General features: G+C 44.6%; 2 protein-coding genes and 1 pseudogene across 6 annotated transcripts in view; all 3 read left to right on the top strand.

The window, feature by feature from the left end:
* The window catches only part of L3MBTL1 (L3MBTL histone methyl-lysine binding protein 1), a 51,480-nt gene extending 45,197 nt beyond the window's left edge, over positions 1 to 6,283 (top strand). For all 4 annotated transcript variants that reach the window (XM_083147745.1, XM_083147744.1, XM_083147742.1 and 1 more), the window contains exons 21-22: positions 369 to 431; positions 5,741 to 6,283. In XM_083147745.1, coding sequence (XP_083003871.1) covers positions 369 to 431; positions 5,741 to 5,875 — 198 coding nt within the window. In that variant the 3' untranslated portion in view covers positions 5,876 to 6,283. The remainder of the gene's footprint in view (positions 1 to 368; positions 432 to 5,740) is intronic.
* Positions 2,040 to 3,929, top strand: LOC146008450 (cytochrome c oxidase subunit 5A, mitochondrial pseudogene; annotated as a pseudogene).
* A 116-nt stretch (positions 6,284 to 6,399) lies between the features above and the next one.
* Positions 6,400 to 21,307, top strand: part of SGK2 (serum/glucocorticoid regulated kinase 2) — a 43,698-nt gene continuing 28,790 nt past the window's right edge. For both annotated transcript variants that reach the window (XM_083147748.1, XM_083147747.1), the window contains exon 1: positions 6,400 to 6,778. The gene's annotated coding sequence lies outside the window, so the exon portion shown is untranslated. The remainder of the gene's footprint in view (positions 6,779 to 21,307) is intronic.

The following is a 21,307-nucleotide window of genomic DNA, read 5'->3' as shown; positions in this document are numbered from 1 at the left end:
GAAGTCAAATTACACTGTAGGTAAATCACCATTGTGGTATATTTTGCAGACATTTCTAATGTCAACAAATATAAATAGTTACGCTAATTAAAAAAATGTACCTAAGTGGTAAGGTGAAGAGAATATAAAATGTTTGTTTTTATTTTTAAGTTTTTTTTATAATTTCCCATTTAAACGTAAAATTACTAATTTATACATACATTTTCAATTAGCACCTAGGTCAACTGGATCTATTTTAACATTTAGTGATATAAGAATGTCCAAAGGGCAGTAATGTCAACATGCAGCATGTCGACAACAATCACATTGTTATTCATCGTTGTTATTCAATCAAGTGAAGACATACTAAATTTATATTTATTTTGTAGGTGTTTAACTTTGTCCAGACCCTGACAGGATGCGCAGACCAGGCCAGACTGTTCAAAGATGAGGTGAGATTTTCTCCTTTAACACCCCTTTGTGTGTCAACATCTTTGTGAGAGATGTGCAACATATCTGCTAAAATTTTTATATAAATTCAAATAAAAAATGGGTACTTGTGTAGTTTCACGGTGCAGTTACGTAGTTAGTGTAGCGTCCCTGTGAGAATCAGCATAGTGTTCACGCGGCCGCTTAGCGTAGCCAGCATCCCTGTCAGATCCAGCGTATCCAGCGGACAGCGTAGTCAGTTATCAGGTACATTGGGGCAGATGTACGAACCAGCGTTAAGTGCATTTCTGCACTTAACGTTGCTTAACTGGGGGGGATTATGCTTACCCCAATGTATTACTAGCGCACCTAACGTGCGCTAGTGACAGCCCGCCGAGTTACGCTCCGCGGGGCTGTCCCCTACAATCCCCCCAGGGATTAGCGCAGGGCTAGCGTTGTCCTATCCCCCACTGCAGGGACAACGCTAGCCCTGCTTCTGGCTTGGGCAGTGCTGGAGATCTCGTGGTTTTAGCAAGATATCGCACATGCCCAGAAAGCCGGCCGGGGGTGGGAGCCGCGAGTACGCATGCGCGGGGCCCTGGGGGAGCCGATAAGGAGAGCCGTTCACGCTGGGCATAACGGCTCTCCTTATCGGCTTCGGGGAAGGGGGGGGGGTGTGTTTAATCCTTCTGCCTATAACGTTTGCTCGCTTCTCCACATGCTGGAGAAGCGGGACTCTTTGTTTAAAAAACGTTATAGGCAGATTGATACGTCTGCCCCATTGTCTCCCTGTCAGAATCAGCTGTATGATATGGCAGGTGTGAATGTGTTCCTGAAACACCCCCACTATCCACAGCTGCCCGAAGCGTGGCGAGCGGACGCATTACGCGTCCTCCCGACCTTTTCATACCACCACTATCAACGTCAGCGTGGAGTAGATTTCACAAAGTGTGGCGAGCGCAGTGAGCCACCAAGCCTATGGCGTGCTGAGGGGACACGGAACACATGTGAAGTAATCTGCGTCCCCTCGCGATGCTCGGTGGCACCCTGCACTCGCCACACTTTATAAAATCAACTCCACGGCGTCGTGGATAGTGGGGGTATGAAAAGGTCGAGGGGACGCGTCAGATGTGCGCTTGCCATGCTTCGGGCTGGCGTGGATGGTTGAATAAAAAAAGGTTGACAGCTGTTATGACGACAAGTGTCATTGTCAACAGGTAAATAGTGTTTTTCATGCTGCACCCCTATGTACCCCTATACGCGACTACATCTAGATGCCCCGAGCCTCCGCATAGCAGTCCGCATACTGGGCCTTATTCTAGTCCACTCTTTCTGACAAATTCCTTCTTAGATGGACAAAACCATGTGCACTGCAGGTGGGGCAGATGTTACTTGTGCAGAGAGAATTAGATTTGGGTGGGGTTTTACTTCAAAGTGAGATCTATATTGCAGTGTAAAAATAAAGCAGCCAGTATTTACACTGCACAGAAACAAAATAACTCCCCCAAATCTAATTCTCTCTGTACCTTTAACATCTGCCCCCCTGCAGTGCACATGGTTTTGTCAATCTAAGAAGGAATTTGTCAGAAAGAATGAACTAGAATAAGGCCCACTGTCTAGTGGTTTGCCGGTCTGTGTATTTTGGACTAATACTGCACCCCTATACCCGATTAAGACGCTTTTTACCGGTTTGCCGGGGTGTCTACTTTAGACGCCCCCATTTTTCTGTGGAACTACAAGTACCACAATGACCTGTCACCACATGGCTGCCGCGGAGTCACTATGCTGACAACAAAGTTTAAGCTGCCGCCGTGAAACTACTCAAGTAAGGCAGCCCTCTTCCTTCCGGCCAGGGCTCCCTGTCTCATCCTCCGTCTCCTCACACCGCTCAGTTGCCGCCATGTTGGGAGCCGCTCTCTGGCGCTGTGTGTCCTCTGGCCTCCGGAGCCTGCCCCGCTGTCGCCCGCAGACACAAGCAGTCTGCGCCCCAGTTGCAGTAGCAGCTCGCTGCTATTCTCAAGCCAAACATGAATCAGATGAAGAGTTTGATGCTCGCTGGGTCACATATTTCAACAAGCCAGACATTGATGCCTGGGAGCTGAGAAAAGGTGTGAACACGCTCATTGGTTAGGATTTAGTTCCGGAGCCAAAAATCATTGATGCAGCTTTGCGTGCTTGCAGAAGGTTAAATGACTATGCCAGTAGCGTTCGTATTTTGGAAGCAGTAAGGGACAAAGCTGGACCTTATAAGGAAATCTATCCCTTTGTCATTCTGGAGTTGAGACCGACTTTAGATGAGCTGGGTATCTCCACCCCAGAAGAACTGGGCTTGGATAAAGCATGAGCATTACAGGTTATCCATCCAAATGTTCCAAATGTTTTATCAACAATGCTACTTGATTGTACACAGCCATCTAGGAATACAAAGTTCTTTTTTTTTTTCAAAATATTTTTATTCAGGATTGAGCATTAAAGTATTACATTCAGTAAACATGTTTGCGTTTGTTACAACAAAGAAAAGGATATGATGTAAAATCAGGTTATAGTATTGTGCGTTACAATTTTTTTTTTTTTTTTTTTCCCTTATTTAGTTCTTTCTTACACAGGCAATAGCTATGTGTGTGGACACAGACTGGAGGCCCCCTGAGTTCAGGGTGGCTATTGGCCTGTTGGTAGGTCCAGAGGAGCATCTCCCAAGAGATTTCGAGTTTCGTACCACTGTGTTGATCTAAAACATCTGTCGATTTGTATTTTAAGATTATTTGATAAGGAATCAATAAAACCCTCCCATAATTGAAAGAAGCTCTCTGTACGTTCTTCTTTCTGGAGGGATGTCTCTATCCATTCCATATGAAAAACATGGAAAAGTTTAGCCCTGAATAACTGGACGGATGGGGGGTCCGCATGTATCCACTGGTGTAGGATACATTTGCGGGCAACAGCCGAGATTATCAGCATCATCTTTTTGCTGTCTGGCAATATCGGCGTATTGGGAGGAAACGCTCCCAGCAGAGCCCACTCTGCCGTCAAGGGAAGGCTATTTAGTAGATAAGTTACAGAGAACCCCTGCACCTGTCTCCAAAAACGGTGTATGAGCGGACAATCCCACATGCAATGTTTGAATGTTGCTCCCGAGCAGCCACATTTCGGGCATGTGTCGGTCTCTGCAATGCCCATGGCGCAACGTCTGTGTGGGGAGAGGTAACCGTTATGGTATATGTTGTAGGTCATTTCCCTATACATGGAAGAGGGTAATGTCTTCCAGGAGTAGTGAAACGATCTCAATAGGTGTTTCATTGAGTATTGAGGGAAGATTTGCGTCCATGTAGACATACCTGTTCGTATAGTGTCTAGAGCGATGGGGGTGTGTAATAGTTGGTAGTAAGTTGAAATGGCTTTTCTTCGGAATACAAAGTTCTTAACCTATTACCTTTATTTGAAAAACAATGCAACAATCTGTTCTTTTATTGAGTCCAAATGTGTGTAATATTATGTCGGACCTAATAAAGGGATATTGTTTACTCTGAAAAAAAAAAAAAAAAGAAGTAAGGCAGCCGTTGGGCTATGCTGATAACGTAGCTTTAAACGAACTACAGAAGTAAGGCAGCCGTTGGGCTACGCAGATAACGTTGCTTCAAACTTAGCAGGAAAAGGCTTCATAGCGGCATTTGAATTAGTGTCTGTCAGACGGGCGACCACAACACGACGCATATATGTCCACAGTTGCGCCTGACTCAGTATTAGCCTTTTTTTAATGCTCATTCAGTTCAATGTTTAGGTTTCCTCATGGGGACTTCTTAAGGGGATTAACAGTTATCCCACATGCATGCAGCACCCACCTGGCAACAATTCAAATAATGGAATTGTCAGTTGCCAGGCTATTTTCTCTTCGTCCCCTGTACCAAATTCCCTCCCACCTCCTCTGCTCCCCCTATCTCTCAGCTTGCGTCCACCTCGTCCACCACTTTAACCTCTCTACCTGCACTGGTCCTGCCACCTCCTCCTTTAATGGTGTCTTCTTTCCAATTTAACAAAAAATAATTTAGATCTCTGATTACTGCCCTCTCTCTCTCTCTCTCTCTCTCTCTCTCTCTCTCTCTCTCTCTCTCTCTCTCTCTCTCTCTCTCTCTCTCTCTCTCTCTCTCTCTCTCTCTCTCTCTCTCTCTCTCTCTCTCTCTCTCTCTCTCTCTCTCTCTCTCTCTCTCTCTCTCTCTCTCTCTCTTTTCTTCCCTGTGCCTCCAAAGTGTTGAAATAACTTGTGGACCTGGGGGAACAGTTTAATCTTACTTTCACTCCTTTCATTTAATGGAAACTGCCCTTTATAACCAAGGTTATTAATGACATTCTCACCAACAAATCTAAGGTCAAAGACAGCTGCTTTTGACATAGAAGACCACCTTCTTCCTCTACACCATACAACCCTACACTCTCCTGGACTCCATGATGTTACACTGATGTTATGGCTATCCTTCTACTTTTCTAATTGTTCTTTCTGTTTCTAACTTGACACCCCCGCCCCCCCCCCCCCACACACACACACACGCACGCACACGCACACACACACACACACACACACACACCAGCTTTATTGTAAGTGCAGTTTCTCCTTCTGAGTTTGCTTTTGGTGGCTCTGTATGGAAGCACTTTATGCGACACAACTATGTCTCTCCCCTAGCAACCTATTTGTGTATGCATGACTAGCCACCCCCAGTAATACCCAATACAAGTGGTTCAAACACTGCACCTAGGCACCCTGGGGTGCAGCAAGGTTCTTGCAGGGGTGCCTTATGTTGGTGGTCCAGGACCTAATCAAATTATTTATGGTCAAAGTGATAGGCAAAACAAGTGCTAGTGGCTGCCAATCATTAAACATGGACAATTAGAAACACAACTGTGCACTGCCACTAACCATAAGGATGACAGATAGACACCGTTTACTTCATGTAACATTTCCCCCCATATTTGTCATTAAAAACTTTTATCCGAGCACTGCTAGGAAAAAAATGCTGATGCTCTAGGCACCCTATAGTTGCCTTAAGATTTCTTAGTATGCGGCTGAATCGACTTTGCGTCTAATTAGGTGTACCATCGGGACTCATCTGCAGTGCAAAATATTTGGGTTGTTCACATACACACATTAGCTAGAAATCGGTTGTCTGCGTAAACATCGGCAGCAGGCTCTGTGGGAGATGTGAACAGTTATTCACGCAATCATATGTAGGAATGTACTGGGTGCTTACATATTAATCTCTTCATTTTATAGGATTATTGTAATGCTAACCCTATTCTTTAGTCATATAAACACCAAACCCTGTTCTGTTTGTCCCTGCAGATGATAGATGGACAAGCACTCCTGCTCCTCACGCAGACAGACATTGTAAAGATCTTATGCATTAAATTGGGACCAGCAGTGAAAATTTACAACTCAATTCTTATGTTCAAGAACACAGAAGACTCTGAAGACTGACGGACTCTTCTGAATCTAAAATCCGTTGGCTTTTTCAATGTCACCAGAACTCTTCATAACCATTACCGATGCTTTGCCGTGCACTGATTGTCCCCGGTACAGCAGGATTACATTGTAGTGAGAAATTGAATGATAAATATCCCATTAAAATGTGCTGTTGTCTAGTTTACTCAAAGCTTCATTACTGCAATGCTGTAACATAATAGTCACCAGTACTAACTGGGCAGTTAGCTACCATGCACTATGAACATAACTCACTAGTAGTGACCAATCTGAGTCACTAGATGGAGCTCTATGACTCTTTTTAATGTATGTTTCGTATGGGAAATAAGTCACCTGTCCTACTCAATAAGAAAGTGTTTGAAACATAACAAAATGGGATTATTATTAAACTTGTGAAAGTTTCAATTCTGTTGTAATGACTCATGTTTCTCTGCTTTCCCTCTTTTTTTTCTAATGACCTGTCCATTGTCAGGTATGTTTTGTCTCCTCATGTTTCTGGGTACTCTTGTTCTGCATGAAGCATTACTGGTTTTTATCCTTATCTCTCATGCTACTGTGTTCCTCATGCCATACACAGGACACCTAGGACAATGTAACAGTATATTTATGAGAGTAGTTATTTCTGTGTAGTTCTACTTTCCAGTAGCAAAATGCCCAAATACTGAGAGGTTATTCATTAACTAGACCAACTATAGCTGCTCCTTGAGAGAAATATATTCGACCTTCACACTGCCCACCACCTCCCTTTCCACCACACCAACCTCTTGCTTTGCCTCCTCCCCCTGCTACTTTCTCCCCACCTCCTCTAGCTCAAAAACAAGTCTTGTTATTAGTTCTAGGTAATTGGGAGCTTGAGTCGCCAGGGAGAGTAGGACAACTACTGGTCCCAGAGCCTTTCAGGTAGGAATGTTCATGCAGCTGTAAGAAGTAATTTTTTTGGGAAAAACAGTGTTAAAGTTTTTCTGTTAAAGTGTTGGGGTAGCTCATATTTTACCATGATGTATTACAGGTATATAATTCTTCTGTTCATTACAGCTGCATGTAAGTTATTATTGTAAAGACAATAATGTGAGCAGCCTTCTAATTACAAAGACGGTACCTGTTGTTTGTGTTACAAGTAATGCACATAAAAGGGCTTATATAGCATTAGACGCAAGCATGTCATTTTTGTGTAAAGCATACATATTTGTACCTTGGATGCACTTCCATGCATATGCATATTTAGCTGTATCCCGGTGCTTAGAAACGTGTAACATGTGTGTGTGTGTGTGTGTGTGTGTGTGTTTGTTGGGGGGCTGAGCAAAGACCTATTGATGTAAATGCGACCAAGGCAGACCTGGACACAGACACATATGCATTTGTGCGGAGGCGATGAGCGAACGACAGTAGTTGCTTCTTATCAGCTAATTGGATCTGAGCCCCTCCCACTGTATTTAATTCTGTAGTGTGGCTGCTATACCATATATTTGCTTTACAGTAACTGTAACTTATTTTTACAGTTAAGAATATTCCCAATTGATTTTTAAATGGGAAGACTTGTTTGTAGGTAAAGGAAATTAATTTGTACTTTTTGTTTTTGTATTTGTTTCTGTATTTTATCGGATTTTACATGTTAAATGCATCGTTCACTTTTAGGGCCAAATGTATTAAAGGGGTGTACACACTGAGCGATTTTTGCTAGTGAGCGAATTTAACTAAGCATTTTGACTAAGCAATTTGACTAAATGCACCAGCGATTTTGACTAAGCAATTTTGACTATACTAGAATTAACATACTTGCTTGGCATTCATTGCAGATCGCCCTCACCAGTGAATAGCAGCGATTTTGACTAGACGGCCAGCGATCTAGTCAAAATATTCTTGCCAGGCAACTCTTTTTTACTTAGCGATTTTATAGGGCGATTTGTCTAACCTTGACAGAGATCTTTACTAACCTTCTAAGCAATTTTGACTAGAGATGTGCACCGGCCACTTTTCGGGTTTTGGGTTTTGGGTTTTGGGTTCTGATTACCTTGAGGTTTTGGGTTCTAATGGGTTTTGCCAAAACACCTCCTAAGTGTTTTGTGTTTGGATTTCTTGGGTTTTGGGTTCTGATTTTTTTGTTAAAAAAGCATAAAAACTGCTAAAATCGCAGAATTTGTATTTTTTTTTTGCTCCTACGCTATATTAACCTCAATAACACTAATTTCCACTCATTTACAGTCTATTCTGAACAGCTCACACCTTACAATATTGTTTTTAGGGCAAAAGGTTGCACCGAGGTAGCTGGATATCTATGATAAGCCACACAAGTGTGCGGCACAAACACTAGACTGATATGGCACACTTAGCATACCCTCTAGGCTGATACTGCACACCTAGAATTACCCCTGGACTGATATGGCACAGGTAGCATCACCCCTGGACTGATACGGCACATTTAGCATCACCCCTGGACTGATATGGCACACTTAGCATCCCCCCAAGTCTGATATGGCACACCTAGCATCACCCCTGGACTGATATGGCACAGGTAGCATCACTCCTGGACTGATACGGCACATTTAGCATCACCCCTGGACTGATATGGCACGCTTAGCATCACCCCTGGACTAATACAGCACACTTGGCAGCACCCCATGAATTATACGGCAGACTTGGCTTACCCCAGGAATTATACGGCACAGATGGTGGCACCCCTGACCTGATACAGCACACATGGAATTATACGGCACAGATGGCGGCACCCCTGGACTGTTACGGCACACATGGCGGCAGGCATGGAATTATACGGCAGACAAATTCCTGCAGTAAAAATAAAAATGTGTATTCTTTTAATTATAAAAAAGAGCAGCACACCTTACTTAGCAACACCCCATGAATTATACAGAACTCTTGGCTCACCCCTGGACTACAGCGCATTTAACAGCCCTTGCAGTAAAAAAAAAAAAACACCTTAATTTTATTTTCATTAAAAAAAAGGGCAGCTCCCCTGGTCTGATATGGGACACCCCTGGAATTATACGGCACACATGCGGGCACCCCAGGACTGATACAGGGCACATGGGGGCACCCATGGAATTATATGGCACACATGCGGGCACCCCTGGACTGATACAGCACACATGTGGCCACCCCTGGACAAATACAGCACACATGTGGGCACCCCTGGATTGATACAGGACACTGGGCAAAGCAGCTGGACTGATATGGCACACTTAAGTTAACACCCCTTGCAGATTTAAAAAAAAAAAAAACCTTTTTTTATTTCAATTAAAAATTTAAAACAATATCTCTTAGCTGCTATTATTACCAAAGTTGAATTATTTATCTCTCCTCTGTTTCATACAGTGTGTTATTAGCATTGCCTAATTGATCATGTTGAAGACACTGTTGTGCTCCAGTCTAGATGGGTGTTACTCGCATAGACATTTGGCAGCAAATTAAGCTAATTGTTCCTGTTTAGTATTTAGCTCACGTTAATTCTCTCAAGTGTTAAAAAGCAAAGTGAAAGATTAAAAGCAGGTTATTTTCCTGAAAAATACTCAGCCGTTACAGATATTTATGACACATGACTCACGTTAAAAGTACATTTAAAATAGATGGCTGCAATTTTTCTGCCAATTCTTGGTTTTAAAACGTCATTAACCCTTCACCCGTGCAGTAAGGAGAAGCTGGAGTTCCTCGATTTTCTGCCCTTTGTTTCAAGTGATCTCTAGCAATTAACCTGGACTTTCATGAGATACAAGGATAGGCAGTATCTGTTTAATAGATAGTGACTTAGTACAGACAATCTTAGAGTTTTGCCTTACCACCTGTGCGCACAGACAGCACGGACACATCCGTGCTGTCTGACTTCTACATGCCGAATGAAGATGACGCCGGAGCCGGACCTTTTATAGAGATCCGAATCCGACGCAGGATGATGACGTCTTGGCCTCGATTTGGACTCCTGAAAATGGCGGGACCCGGCGAACTCCTCGGATCCGTCCTCGGATAAGGTAAGTTCTGGTGGGTTCGGATCTCTAGGATCCGAACCCGCTCATCTCTAATTATGACTATGTAGTCAAAATTGCTTAGAAGGATCACTCCATGTGTACACCCCTTAAGTCTTAACAAGTGATAAAGTAGAGAGTGATGAAAAGAGATAAAGGACCAGCCAATCAGCTCTGGCCGATATGAGCTGATTGGCTGGTTCTTTATCACTATTCATCACTCTCCACTTTATCACTTGTTAAGGCTTAAATCATTTAACCCTTAAGGGGCCAACACACCGGGAGATTTGCTGAGCGTGCTGAGTGATGCTTTATCTGTCTGGGCTATATGAGCGATCTGTTACAATAACACGCAGTTGCAGCAGGGTTGCCTACCCTCCCGGAATGGCCGGGAGAGTCCCGAAAATCGGGTCCCCCTCCCGGCCTCCCGGAAAGGTGTGCAACCCTCCCGGTTTCTGGGGGACGCCGCTCCCCTCCTGTTACCCAGGAGATTTAAAATGTCGGCAACCCTGAGTTGCAGGCGTTGCTGTGAGTGAGAAAATATTTTAATGTCTCAGGTCATCGTATTGTGCACACCAATCATGTTCTTAACTGAAAACATCGGTCGCACATCGCAGCACCATCGACCCTCTGAGCAAATCTGTGCTATCTCAGACTAGGGGGTAAATTTATTATAGTGTGTGAATTTTTAGAAGAGATTCCAGCTTTTATCCTCTGGAAGGTGCTAGATAAATGATAAAACGGTCCTGTCACGTCTGTGTTTTTATAGCACCTTGTTAACTCCCACACTGATTTCTTGTCACTCACTTTGTGAATAAATCCTCTGTGCATGCGCTGTGTGACTTTGGTACATGTGTAATAGCAAAAAATTGCTCCACCATGTCCAACTTTGATATTGCGTGCACCTCGGAATTAGGCCCAATGTTTCTTCAAGATGGAACTATGTACAGCAACAGGGGAAAATGTAAGGCATACTAACCTATCCTCCCAGAATGGCTGGGAGACTCCTGAAATGTGGGAGCTCCTCCCGCCCCGTCCCGCCCTGTCCTGAATGCAACTCACCCAAGTCTAAAGAGGCATACACACGGGGCGATTTCCCTAGATCGTGGCTCTTTGCCTATTAAAAATAGGCAAAGCCCTGCTCAGCACAAAGCACAGCCAGGACCATCATTGGCAGGGGCCCCTGAGCAGAACATTAGCCCTCCCCACATACCTATGTGCAGCGGGTTCTCTGCAACGGGGCCCATGCAGCTGCGGCGGGGAGCTTGTAGTGCTGTGCTATTTGCCAGGTGGGAAGCACTGCTGATGTTAAAAAGATTGTCTGGAATTCAGCAGCGTTTCCTGCCACCCGGCAAATAGCGCTACTAGCTTCCAGCCGCCACTGCCCGCCACCCGCCGCAGCAGCTACTCAGGGCAGTGCTGTCTTCCCCATTGGGGTGGACCCCTAGAATCCTTGAGCCCCTGGGCAACTGCCCATTAAGCCCAATGGGAAAGACAGCGCTGAGGACAGCGGGTGCATCGCAGGACATCCACAATGTGTGTTGAGCAGCACGTCATTCGGCAAAAGTGCAGGGTCGCCCCGTGTGTACAGAGCACATGTTACTTTCTGCAGTGCAACATGGTTTTTTTTCCATTTGAGAAAAAAATGGACTTTGCGCTCAAGTCTGAATTAGTCCCCTAGGGGTGTTTTAGGGAGTATAGAAGAAAATACTTAGATATGATATATAACAAAATGTGAACTCTGTAACCCATGCACAGGAAACAGGTTATCTGAGTATGGCCCATACAAAACAGATTTGCAGATTGAATCCATATATTTAAAGTAGCAATAATTTTAGCAGCATTAAAAAGTTAACCTGGTTTTGCCTTAATTATTGCTGTTTTAAATCTACTTTCGGTACTCTTTACCTAGTACGGCGCCCGTCGCGGGCATCGCGGGTACATTTATGTATGGCCGCGACGCGACCGACGCGATGCCCGCGATTTCCCATTGAAACCAATGTAAAACATGAAAATCGTGTCGGTCGCGTCGCGGCCGGCCATAAACGTACCCGCGATGCCCGCGACGCGATGCTCCCGATTTCCCATAGGAAGCAATGTTAAAAGCCGCGATGGACCCGATTTTAGTGTTAAATGCCTCAATCCACCCGATTTGGCCATAGGAATCAATGTTAAATGGGCCACAGAGCCCATTAACCCTTAAATGTCCCCCCAAATTTTTAACGCCACCCCACGATCCACGCCAACCCGAAGCGTGGCGAGCGCATCGAGCCCGCGAGGGGCGGCGGTACGTGTCCTCCGACCTTTTCATGCCCTACTATCCACGTCGGCGTGGTGTGAGAATATAATAGTGTGGCGAGCGCAGCGAGCCACCGAGCCCGAAGCGTGGCGAGCGCAGCGAGCCCCGCGAGGGGACGCGGATACCTTCACAGTTATACGCGTCCCCTCGCGGGCTTCACAGGTGTCCGTGGCGACCCGGACACCTGTGAAGCCCGCGAGGGGACGCGTCTACCTGTGAAGGTATCCGCGTCCCCTCGCGGGGCTCGCTGCGCTCGCCACGCTTCGGGCTCGGTGGCTCGCTGCGCTCGCCACACTATTCTATTCTCACACCACGCCGACGTGGATAGTAGGGCATGAAAAGGTCGGAGGACGCGTACCGCCGCCCCTCGCGGGCTCGCTGCGCTCGCCACGCTTCGGGTTGGCGTGGATCGTGGGGTGGCGTCAAAAATTGGGGGGGACATTTAAGGGTTAATTGGGCCTAATTCAGGGTTAATATGGCCAAATCGGGTCAATTGAGCCATTTAACAGTGAAATCGCGGTCAATCAGCCTTTTTAACATTGTTCCCTATGGGAAAATCGCGGTGATCGCGGGCATCGCGACCATCCAATTTTACCCGCGATGCCCGCGATCACCGCGATTTTTACCCGCGATGACCACGATTTTGATCGTTGGCGCCCTTCTAGGTAAAGAGTACCCTACTTTCTAAATCACCAGAATTAAGCTGGTTCCTGCAACTCCCTTACTTTTGCACATTGACCTATATATACAGTTGGCACAAATGTCTCCTTTAGCTTCTTGAAGAGTAATTCCTGTATTTCCCCATAGACAAGTTCCATAATATGCTGTACAATATACTGCTCGTATGTGTAATATGATGCTACCTCCTGCAGGTTACACATAAACACAACCAAGATTCAAGAAAATGAACCAAAAATAAGGTCAATGAAACCAGACTTATTGATTAATTAAAACTTTTGTGGATTTCGTTATGACATTGGGCCTGATGCAGAGACATGTGCAAAGCCGATGGTTTATGTGCATCTCTGATGGTTATTGATTAGCATTGCACAGGGCCTGATTAAGGGTTCCAGCTGCATCCCCCCCCCAGGACACCACGCCCCGGGTTTCAGCCGAATCAAACTATTGGTATTACAGATCAGTGGATAAAATGATTGTCCCTCCTAAATTGCAGCATCATTTATAAACCTGAGGGTTTCTTATATGTCAGATGTTCTTGCACATTGTCCCTTATTCAGGTGGGTATGGGTCGACCAAATTAAGGTCGACGTACACTGGGTTGACTACTGAAGGTTGACAGAGCTTAGGTCGACACATGCAAAAGTCAACACAAGCATTAGGTCGACAATGGGAAGGTCGACATTCAAACGGTTGACATGAGTTTGTCACTTTTTTTTTTTACATAGTCGACATGGACGCTACTTGCTTGTCCATGTTGACTATGTAAAAAAAAGTGACAAGCTCATGTCAACCTTTTGAATGTTGACCTTCCCATTGTCGACCTAATGCTTGTGTTGACCTTTTGCATGTGTCGACCTATTCTATTCTCCCTCCACGCCCTAGTGGATGGTGGCCATGAAATACCATCTGTCAGCACATGTCGCTCAAAAAGAAAATAGAGTGAGAAACTGTCCCATTGTCGACCTAATGCTTGAGTTGACCTTTTGATCCTGTCGACCTTAGCTATGTCAACATTTCAAGCCTGTTGACCTTCAGTGGTCAACCCAATGCATGTAGACCTCAGATGTGGTTAGAGTTGCTATAACTGCTGCCTACAAAGAAGCAGCAGCAGCAGTGATAACGTAGTTCCGGTAATGCAGTAGGAGGGGTCATCCTGGGTAGAGCACATGCACAAAGCAGGTCTGGCGCATTTACAAACTACCAGATATCAATTCTTCACTGCATGCGCCACAGATCCTTTACAATCTAAATGAGGGCCTATGCTACAGGCAGGAGGTGTCTATTTACTCAATCGCCTAAGATATTAGCACTTTTGCATAGCATTTGCATCCAAATATGCCGTCATGGTGTGAACCGCGTCCGCCTCTAAAATCCGTTAACTCTACAATACTAAATGTGCACACTTACCACGCAGCCACTGTTATAAATATTGGTAGATTGTTCCTAAAACAGCAATAATATTAAATGTAAATGCTTAAAACAACCTTAACTTCCACATGAAATAAAATGCGGTGAGAGTTGGCCATGCAGGAATATATCGACATTAACAAAAACATGAAGGATCAACTATAAAGCAACGTTGCAGCTGCTAGAATTGGTTTCTTACATCTCTGGTTAAATGTTGATTTTATGCAGGAACGCACCTCACACAGCCCACAAAAAGGTGAATGGCTCATAATTAACAAGGTCACCTAACTAGATGCCAAAGTTACTTAATGAGTGGATTTTCCCATAGGCAGTGATAAATGTTGCTTCTGCTTGATTGCACTATGGCTCTAAACTGAGAGAAACTTATATAAACTTATATAAAGTCATCAGAATGACTTTGGCCCGGGACACACAATCTCGAAGAGTTGTGCGACAGGTCGTGCGATCAGCCGTCAGATCAGACATGCTGCACGTCTGATCAGTCAGCTCTCCTTATGGTCGTACGCATTCATTTACAAAAGAATATTATTCAGGGCATTTTGGCATGACCAAATTGAGAGATATGGTCCCACTCCTCTAATTCCCCTTTAATAAATGTTCATAACTACTATTAGGGATGCCAATCCCGGGGCATTTTTTCAATCCTGGGATCGGCATCCCTATAACTCCCATAGACAACCCCACACCGGCTGACCCGCACATTTACTTACATTAGCGAGTGGGTGGGCGGCCGGGAGTGGGTTTGGAGGTGCACGGTGCCTCCCGGCAAGTGCACCTCCTCAGCAGACAGCAGGCAGAGGCGGGCGGGTGGACAGAGGAGAGGAGGAGAAGAGGCAGGCGGGCGGGCGGAGTAGAAGAGTGGGCGGCGAGTGGTGACGGTGTGGCCTGCGCAGCGTGACCTCTACTGTCATGCTACGCAGGACGCACGCCGGGGTCGGGATTCAGGAACAGCCGGGCAGCGTCTGAGCCCGGCATTAGACTGCACATGCGCAGTCTAATCCCGAAATCCCGGGATTGGATACTCCAATCCCGGGATTGAAATCCGGGACTTTTTTAGGCCAAATCCCGGGATCCCGCTGATCCCAGGATTGGCCACCCTAACGACTATGATATTAAAGCTACTGTACATAATTCAGATGAATATTTGGGCAGTTGGAAGTACTAGAGCAGGCATGTCCAAACTATAGCATTCCAGCTGTTGTGAAACTACAAGTCCCATCATGCCCTGCCAAAGTTTTAGCATTCCCTAATAGCAAAACTGTGGCAAGGCATGATGGGACTTGTAGTTTCACAATAGCTGGAGGGCCATAGTTTGAACATGCCTGTACTAGAGGCTACTTTAAAACATTGTGCTGGTAGGGGCTTATCCTAGATTATCACAGGCACAATCAATACGTAGTCGCATTGATGTGGCCTTGTATGTTTTAATTATGAAACCTTTTAGGGAATTATACAAATAATTTTTTTGCAGAGGATATGGGAAAACTATTACAGGCTGGCTATGTCTAAGAGGACATTGTCTGAAAAGCTAAGAGCTAAAGTTCTCTCTTCCAGTCTGGATGCCCTTGAAGGATGTCCAATTACGTAAGATTCCAACTATTGGGTCTAGAGAAATATTAAACAAAAGTTAATAATGGACAGACTTGGCAGGTCCTGCGCACCATTGGAAGTAGTTCACCCTTAAACCCATTCATCAGAGTGGACATAGCTGGCCAAAACAGAATTAGCACACCAAGTTATTTAAATCTGACTAAAATGTCCTCGGATCCAAAATGTGAAAAAGTGATGTCACAGGGCCAAGTCAAAATCCTTGTGGGCATCAAGACTTAAAACATGTCTTGTGTTTCAGGGTATTGTGCTAATGCGATTACAGACACTTTGGCTGGCCATATGCTGGTTGCTTAATGATATCTTCTAGCTGGTGGGCTGTAATCAGTCATAGCATAATAAATTGCTGTGTTATGGTCTATTGTTTTATATTATTTCCAATATTGAAGTCTATATTAGGTGATGGGGCCACTGCTGTGGGTTTTTATTAAGCTTTGCAATTAAAGTGGTGCATACATCATAACATGTTAAGGTGGGTACACACGGAACGATGTCGGAAGTGTTCCGACATTGTTAACGAGTGTATCAAATCGTTCATCGTGCGTACACACGGAACGATTGGATACACTTGACAAAAGATTTGTCTATGATTTTCCTGCATGCAGGAAAGATCATAGACCATCGTTAACGATTCACGGGTACGCGCATCGTTAACGATGCACGGAACGATTTGAACGATTGGTCGTTCCCATCGATCGGGAACGCCCACATCGGGCTTCAAATCTATCCATGTGTACCCAGCTTTAGATATGGGGAGTATGCCTATGTAATGTCTAAAATAAAATCACCAATGCAATTGAAGGCTGTAAAATGTTATAATGATTCCTTGAGGGCCCACGGTTGAGGACTTCATAAAGTAATATTGATGTGTCATATAGGGTAATACCCCTTTCACACTGACAGAGCCAGGTCACACCCGGGAATGTGTTCCAAGATGCAATCCAAGAATGTCCCCTTTTGTACTGCACTTAGACCTGGGATCGACCCAAGACAGCCCCATTTACACTGATCCCAGGAAATCCCAACAAATTCATATGTATGTCATTAGAAATGGACATTTTTCTTGCTCACAATGGGTCACAATAGGTAAAACTTGCAGCACTGATATCAGTTGGAGCAGGGCCACAATTAGGGGGTATCACATCTCCTTGTGTTGGAAGTGTTACCCATGCATGCAAAAAAATCCTAGTTTCAGCCCTGAGTTAAAGTAAAGGGCTCATTTCTAAAACATCTGTTTTATCTATTAGTACCTTTAATTCAATCTTTTTAACTTGTTACATATGAAATCTATTTCATTTGACAAGACAGCAATACTTTTCATGCTGGTACTTGTGTAGTTTCACGGCGCCAGCATGGCACTGTGCGTCTGAGTCCCCTTGCGGGGCTCGCTTCACTCGCCCACGCTGCGGGCTCGGTGGCTTGCTGCGCTCGCCACGCTATGTAAAATCAACTCCGTGCCAACATGGATAGTGGGGGTATGAACTATCCATGCTGGCATGGAGTTAAGTTACTTTATTTATAGTTTGTGGCGAGCGTATAACCCGGAAGTAGCCATGCTGGCGCTGTGAAACTACACAAGTACCTTCATGCTTACTACCGATGTGCCATTCTCGACCAGAACCATTCTTTTTGTCTACATCTGAATCTTGTTACATACAGTGCCATCTTTCTGGCTATGGGCCTAAATCAGACATGACCACGAATGTGAGAATTCACAGTGGACTGTAAGGAGTGAGCCACCACCCAGACAGAAAGAGTAACCGCTTCTTGCACAATTGCAGGAGAATTGTGAATGGACCGCTAATCGGTATCCACTCGCAAATCTATACGCAATTTTTTAACCATCTAGTTGGTCAAACTGACGTTTTTCAATCTGTGGGAGCAAACGAGTGAACATTATCTGCTCAGACACACGGTCAGATTATTACTCCAATATAACATCAAGTTGGCAGGTTGGAATGATGTTGTCTGAAGTACTGTATGGCCATTTTAAGGCTTTCTGAATTATTTTCCACATGTTAATACTGCAGGGTTGCCGACTTTTGAAAGCTCCTCTCCAGGAGAAGCCCAGAGAGGAGACTTTCAGCAGGAGTTTCGGGGGCGGGTCTTAAATGTGACAACATTAAGCCCTGCCCCCATGAAGGAAAGTACCTCAATTTGCCGATCTCCGTGGAGGGGGCGGGGCTAAATGATGCGATGGTGACACTTTAGCCCCGCCCCCTCCCCGAGATCGGCAGAAAAGGTCATTTAAACGCCGCGGTTGGGGTGGGGGGGGGGGAGCCGCAATCAGTGGGGGGGGGGGAAGTGGGGGTCCCTCCTGGCCATTCCGGGAGGGTTGGCAACCCTGTAATACTGCAATATTTTATTACTTTTTTTTTTTTATAATTATTTTTTATTGTACTTTCACCTTGCAATAAATTTGACATTTGTTTAACATATATATCATAAGTAAAACATTGTCTGATATATTAAGTTGTGAGTTTAGAACATACATATTTAGATCCATTTGTTACACAGAGAAACATGGCAGTGTCAAAATATTACAATCACGGCATCTGTTAAATAGAAACTTATGTCCCAGTTGAGTGTTCAATATTTTATTAGTTTATGTTCGCTCTCACTGCAGAGTATACTGGCTCTTTATTAATAGATTTTAATGATAATAATATAGACAAGGAATCATGATGAAGTTAAATGGCTCATGAATGTGTAGTCAGCTGACTGGCAGCACTGTAGTGTGATGTGACAGATGAGGGTCAGCACAAAGGAAATAGTGATTAGAATGTTTACAAAACAGTATCTGTTCTACTGCAGATTGTGTGACAACTCAGGGCTACCCAGACTTGTTTTATACTTCCGTTTCCTAAATTCTGTCCAGCTTCAGATCATTGTACATGGAATTTCTAGTTTTATCTAAATTAATATGATATAAACCACCCAGCAAATTTTACTTTTCAATCAATAAAACATGCTAGGCACATGATATGCAGCTACATTGAAACTGGCAGTTGGGGGCCAGAGCTGACATCACATATCCTCCCTTGGGCATGCCTGCGTTTTCTCTGACACTCCCAGAAAAGGCCAGGTTACCTCCCATAAATGCCAGCTACCTGTCAATCAACTTGCGTATGGCCAGCGATAAAAAGGCCTCACGCAAATAAAGAGTTTAAGGCCTCACGCATGCCTACTATGAGCCGTATGCATGTACAGTCTATTGATGATTTCCTGGCTTGCACATTTGCAGCCGTGTGAACAGGTCTGAATAACCCTCTATGTTCGTATGTTTTGCTTAACATTTGTAAAAACAGAAAAGTGGGAGTGACCTGCAGTCGTGCGCATGTGGGAACTCAGGTCACGCATGTGCACAAAGTAGCGTGGGTACCGACAAATAGGTCTGCTACTACTCAAGCAGTGTTGCTGATCATAGGGGCAGCTGCTCTTCATAGCAGGTGTTCCCATACCGGAGCTAAACTGAGTCGCTGTGGTTATAAAGTACCTACAGCCGCAACTCCAGCCCCCGATGATGATTAGGCTACATAGTCAGATATTAGTTTTAGGTTTGTTAATGACCACAATCTGTTTATGCACACATCACGCATATACTCATAAATATTACAATAGTACAATTGTGTAATATTAACGCTTAGATCAGTGGGACAAGGGTGCCCTGGATTAGTGGTCCATGTCCATTTAATTTGATAAAAACACAATTTTCTGTATTAAATATTTTTTTCTTATTTTATCAATGGGAAACTTTCGGCCTATAAGTGTAATAAAAAAACTCTGGGTGCCATGATTTCAAAAAGTTTGGGAACCTCTGGCTTAGATGGTTTTTGCACCTGTCTTCTATGATGTCAAATACAAGCAGCAATTGTACTGTCTGTTCATATACCTTAAAATAAATGTAACTTCTACTTAATGAAATAGATACTTAATTAACCCATCGCTGCCTCCCCTTCTGCATTCTGCAGGAGACTCCCTGAAATAGCAGCAATCTCCCTCTCTCCCTCATTAGTCTAGCAATCTCCCTCATTTCACCTAGCCCACATTAAACTGTTACATTTTTGGAGAAAAAGGAACAAAACATAGATACATTTACATTGAATCATCAGTACCATTTCCCAGCACTTTACCAAGTACAGTAGCTCTTACTAACTGCTTTTGGGCTCATCTACATTTTGATGTAATTAATTTTAAAAGATTCCGGTCAGATGTAGCATCACACACCCTCGCGTCTAGGTGCCACGTTCACAATCTCTTTTCACAATCTCTCCATATATGGAACTAGACACGCCCTTTAGGTGGAGCATGACACACACCCTCAATAGGGCGCTTTGCAAAAATCTATTACCAACTATAATCTCCCTGAAACTAGTTTTCAAAAGTAGGCAAGTATGAATTAACGATATGTTTATATGGACTGGGGCTAATTTGTTTAACAGTGTTCGCTCTCAGATAACCTTGATGGATAGGAGCAACTGATATGGAACTTCTAGCACTCATCTGGCCAAAGTGTTTTGTAGATTGTAATTTATGTGTAGTGTACACAGACATACTGTAGGGAGGGAATTTATGATTTTAACTGTCTTAAATTATAATATATAACGCTCTCTCTCTCTATTTATATTTATACATACAGGGCCGGAATAGCCATCTGGCAATTCTGGCAAATGCCAGAGGGGCCGATGGCCAGGTATGTCGACTTCTTGCCACAAGGTGGAGGCTCCGCCTCCCGATCGGTGCAGAGAGCTGCTAGACTCACGTGGGGCCGGCGGCTCTCTTTGTGTGACGCCTAGGTCCAGGAGAGAGGGGGGCATCACACGCCGCTACTCCCCTCTATCCTGCAAGCTGGGAGAGGCAGCGCACGCATGCGTGGCACATGTGTGTGCGTGACCGATGCGTGCACGCGCGTGACCGATGCGTGCACGCGCGTGACCGATGCGTGCACGCGCGTGACCGATGCGTGCACGCGCTTGACCGATGCGTGCACGCGCGTGACCGATGTGTGGACGTGCGCGACCAAGGTTGTGCGCATTCACAAATGCCAGGGCTGATTCAGCGGCTCAGTCCGGCACTGTATATACTGTGGAAAACGAAATTGCATCTCTACGCCATTAATGTTTGACGACCGTCCTCTGCGAAATTCCATTACGCCATTTGTGTCTTATTAGCTTAAATGTAACTGCCAGGGTCGGACGTTAAACATTAATGGTAAATTCTTTAAGATATGTTCCCTTTTGTTTTCTGTTTGTGCAAAGCTCACTGATTATACCCCCAATGTTGTATTATTTAACTTGTTACAATTGCCGTCAAACAGCTGAAGGGAGGATGGGGGGGTGAAACAATTCACTATACCTGCCCTCCCAGATACCTAAATCAATGTAATCAGATGAACCTTTGTGTGTAGTGAAACCAATGACCAAACATCTACTTCAAACT

Source organism: Crinia signifera, chromosome 6, assembly GCF_055691185.1.
Source record: "Crinia signifera chromosome 6, ASM5569118v1, whole genome shotgun sequence".
Taxonomy (NCBI): Eukaryota; Metazoa; Chordata; class Amphibia; order Anura; family Myobatrachidae; genus Crinia; species Crinia signifera.
Note: the sequence above shows the minus strand (reverse complement) of the source record. Positions and strands in the feature narration are given on the sequence as shown.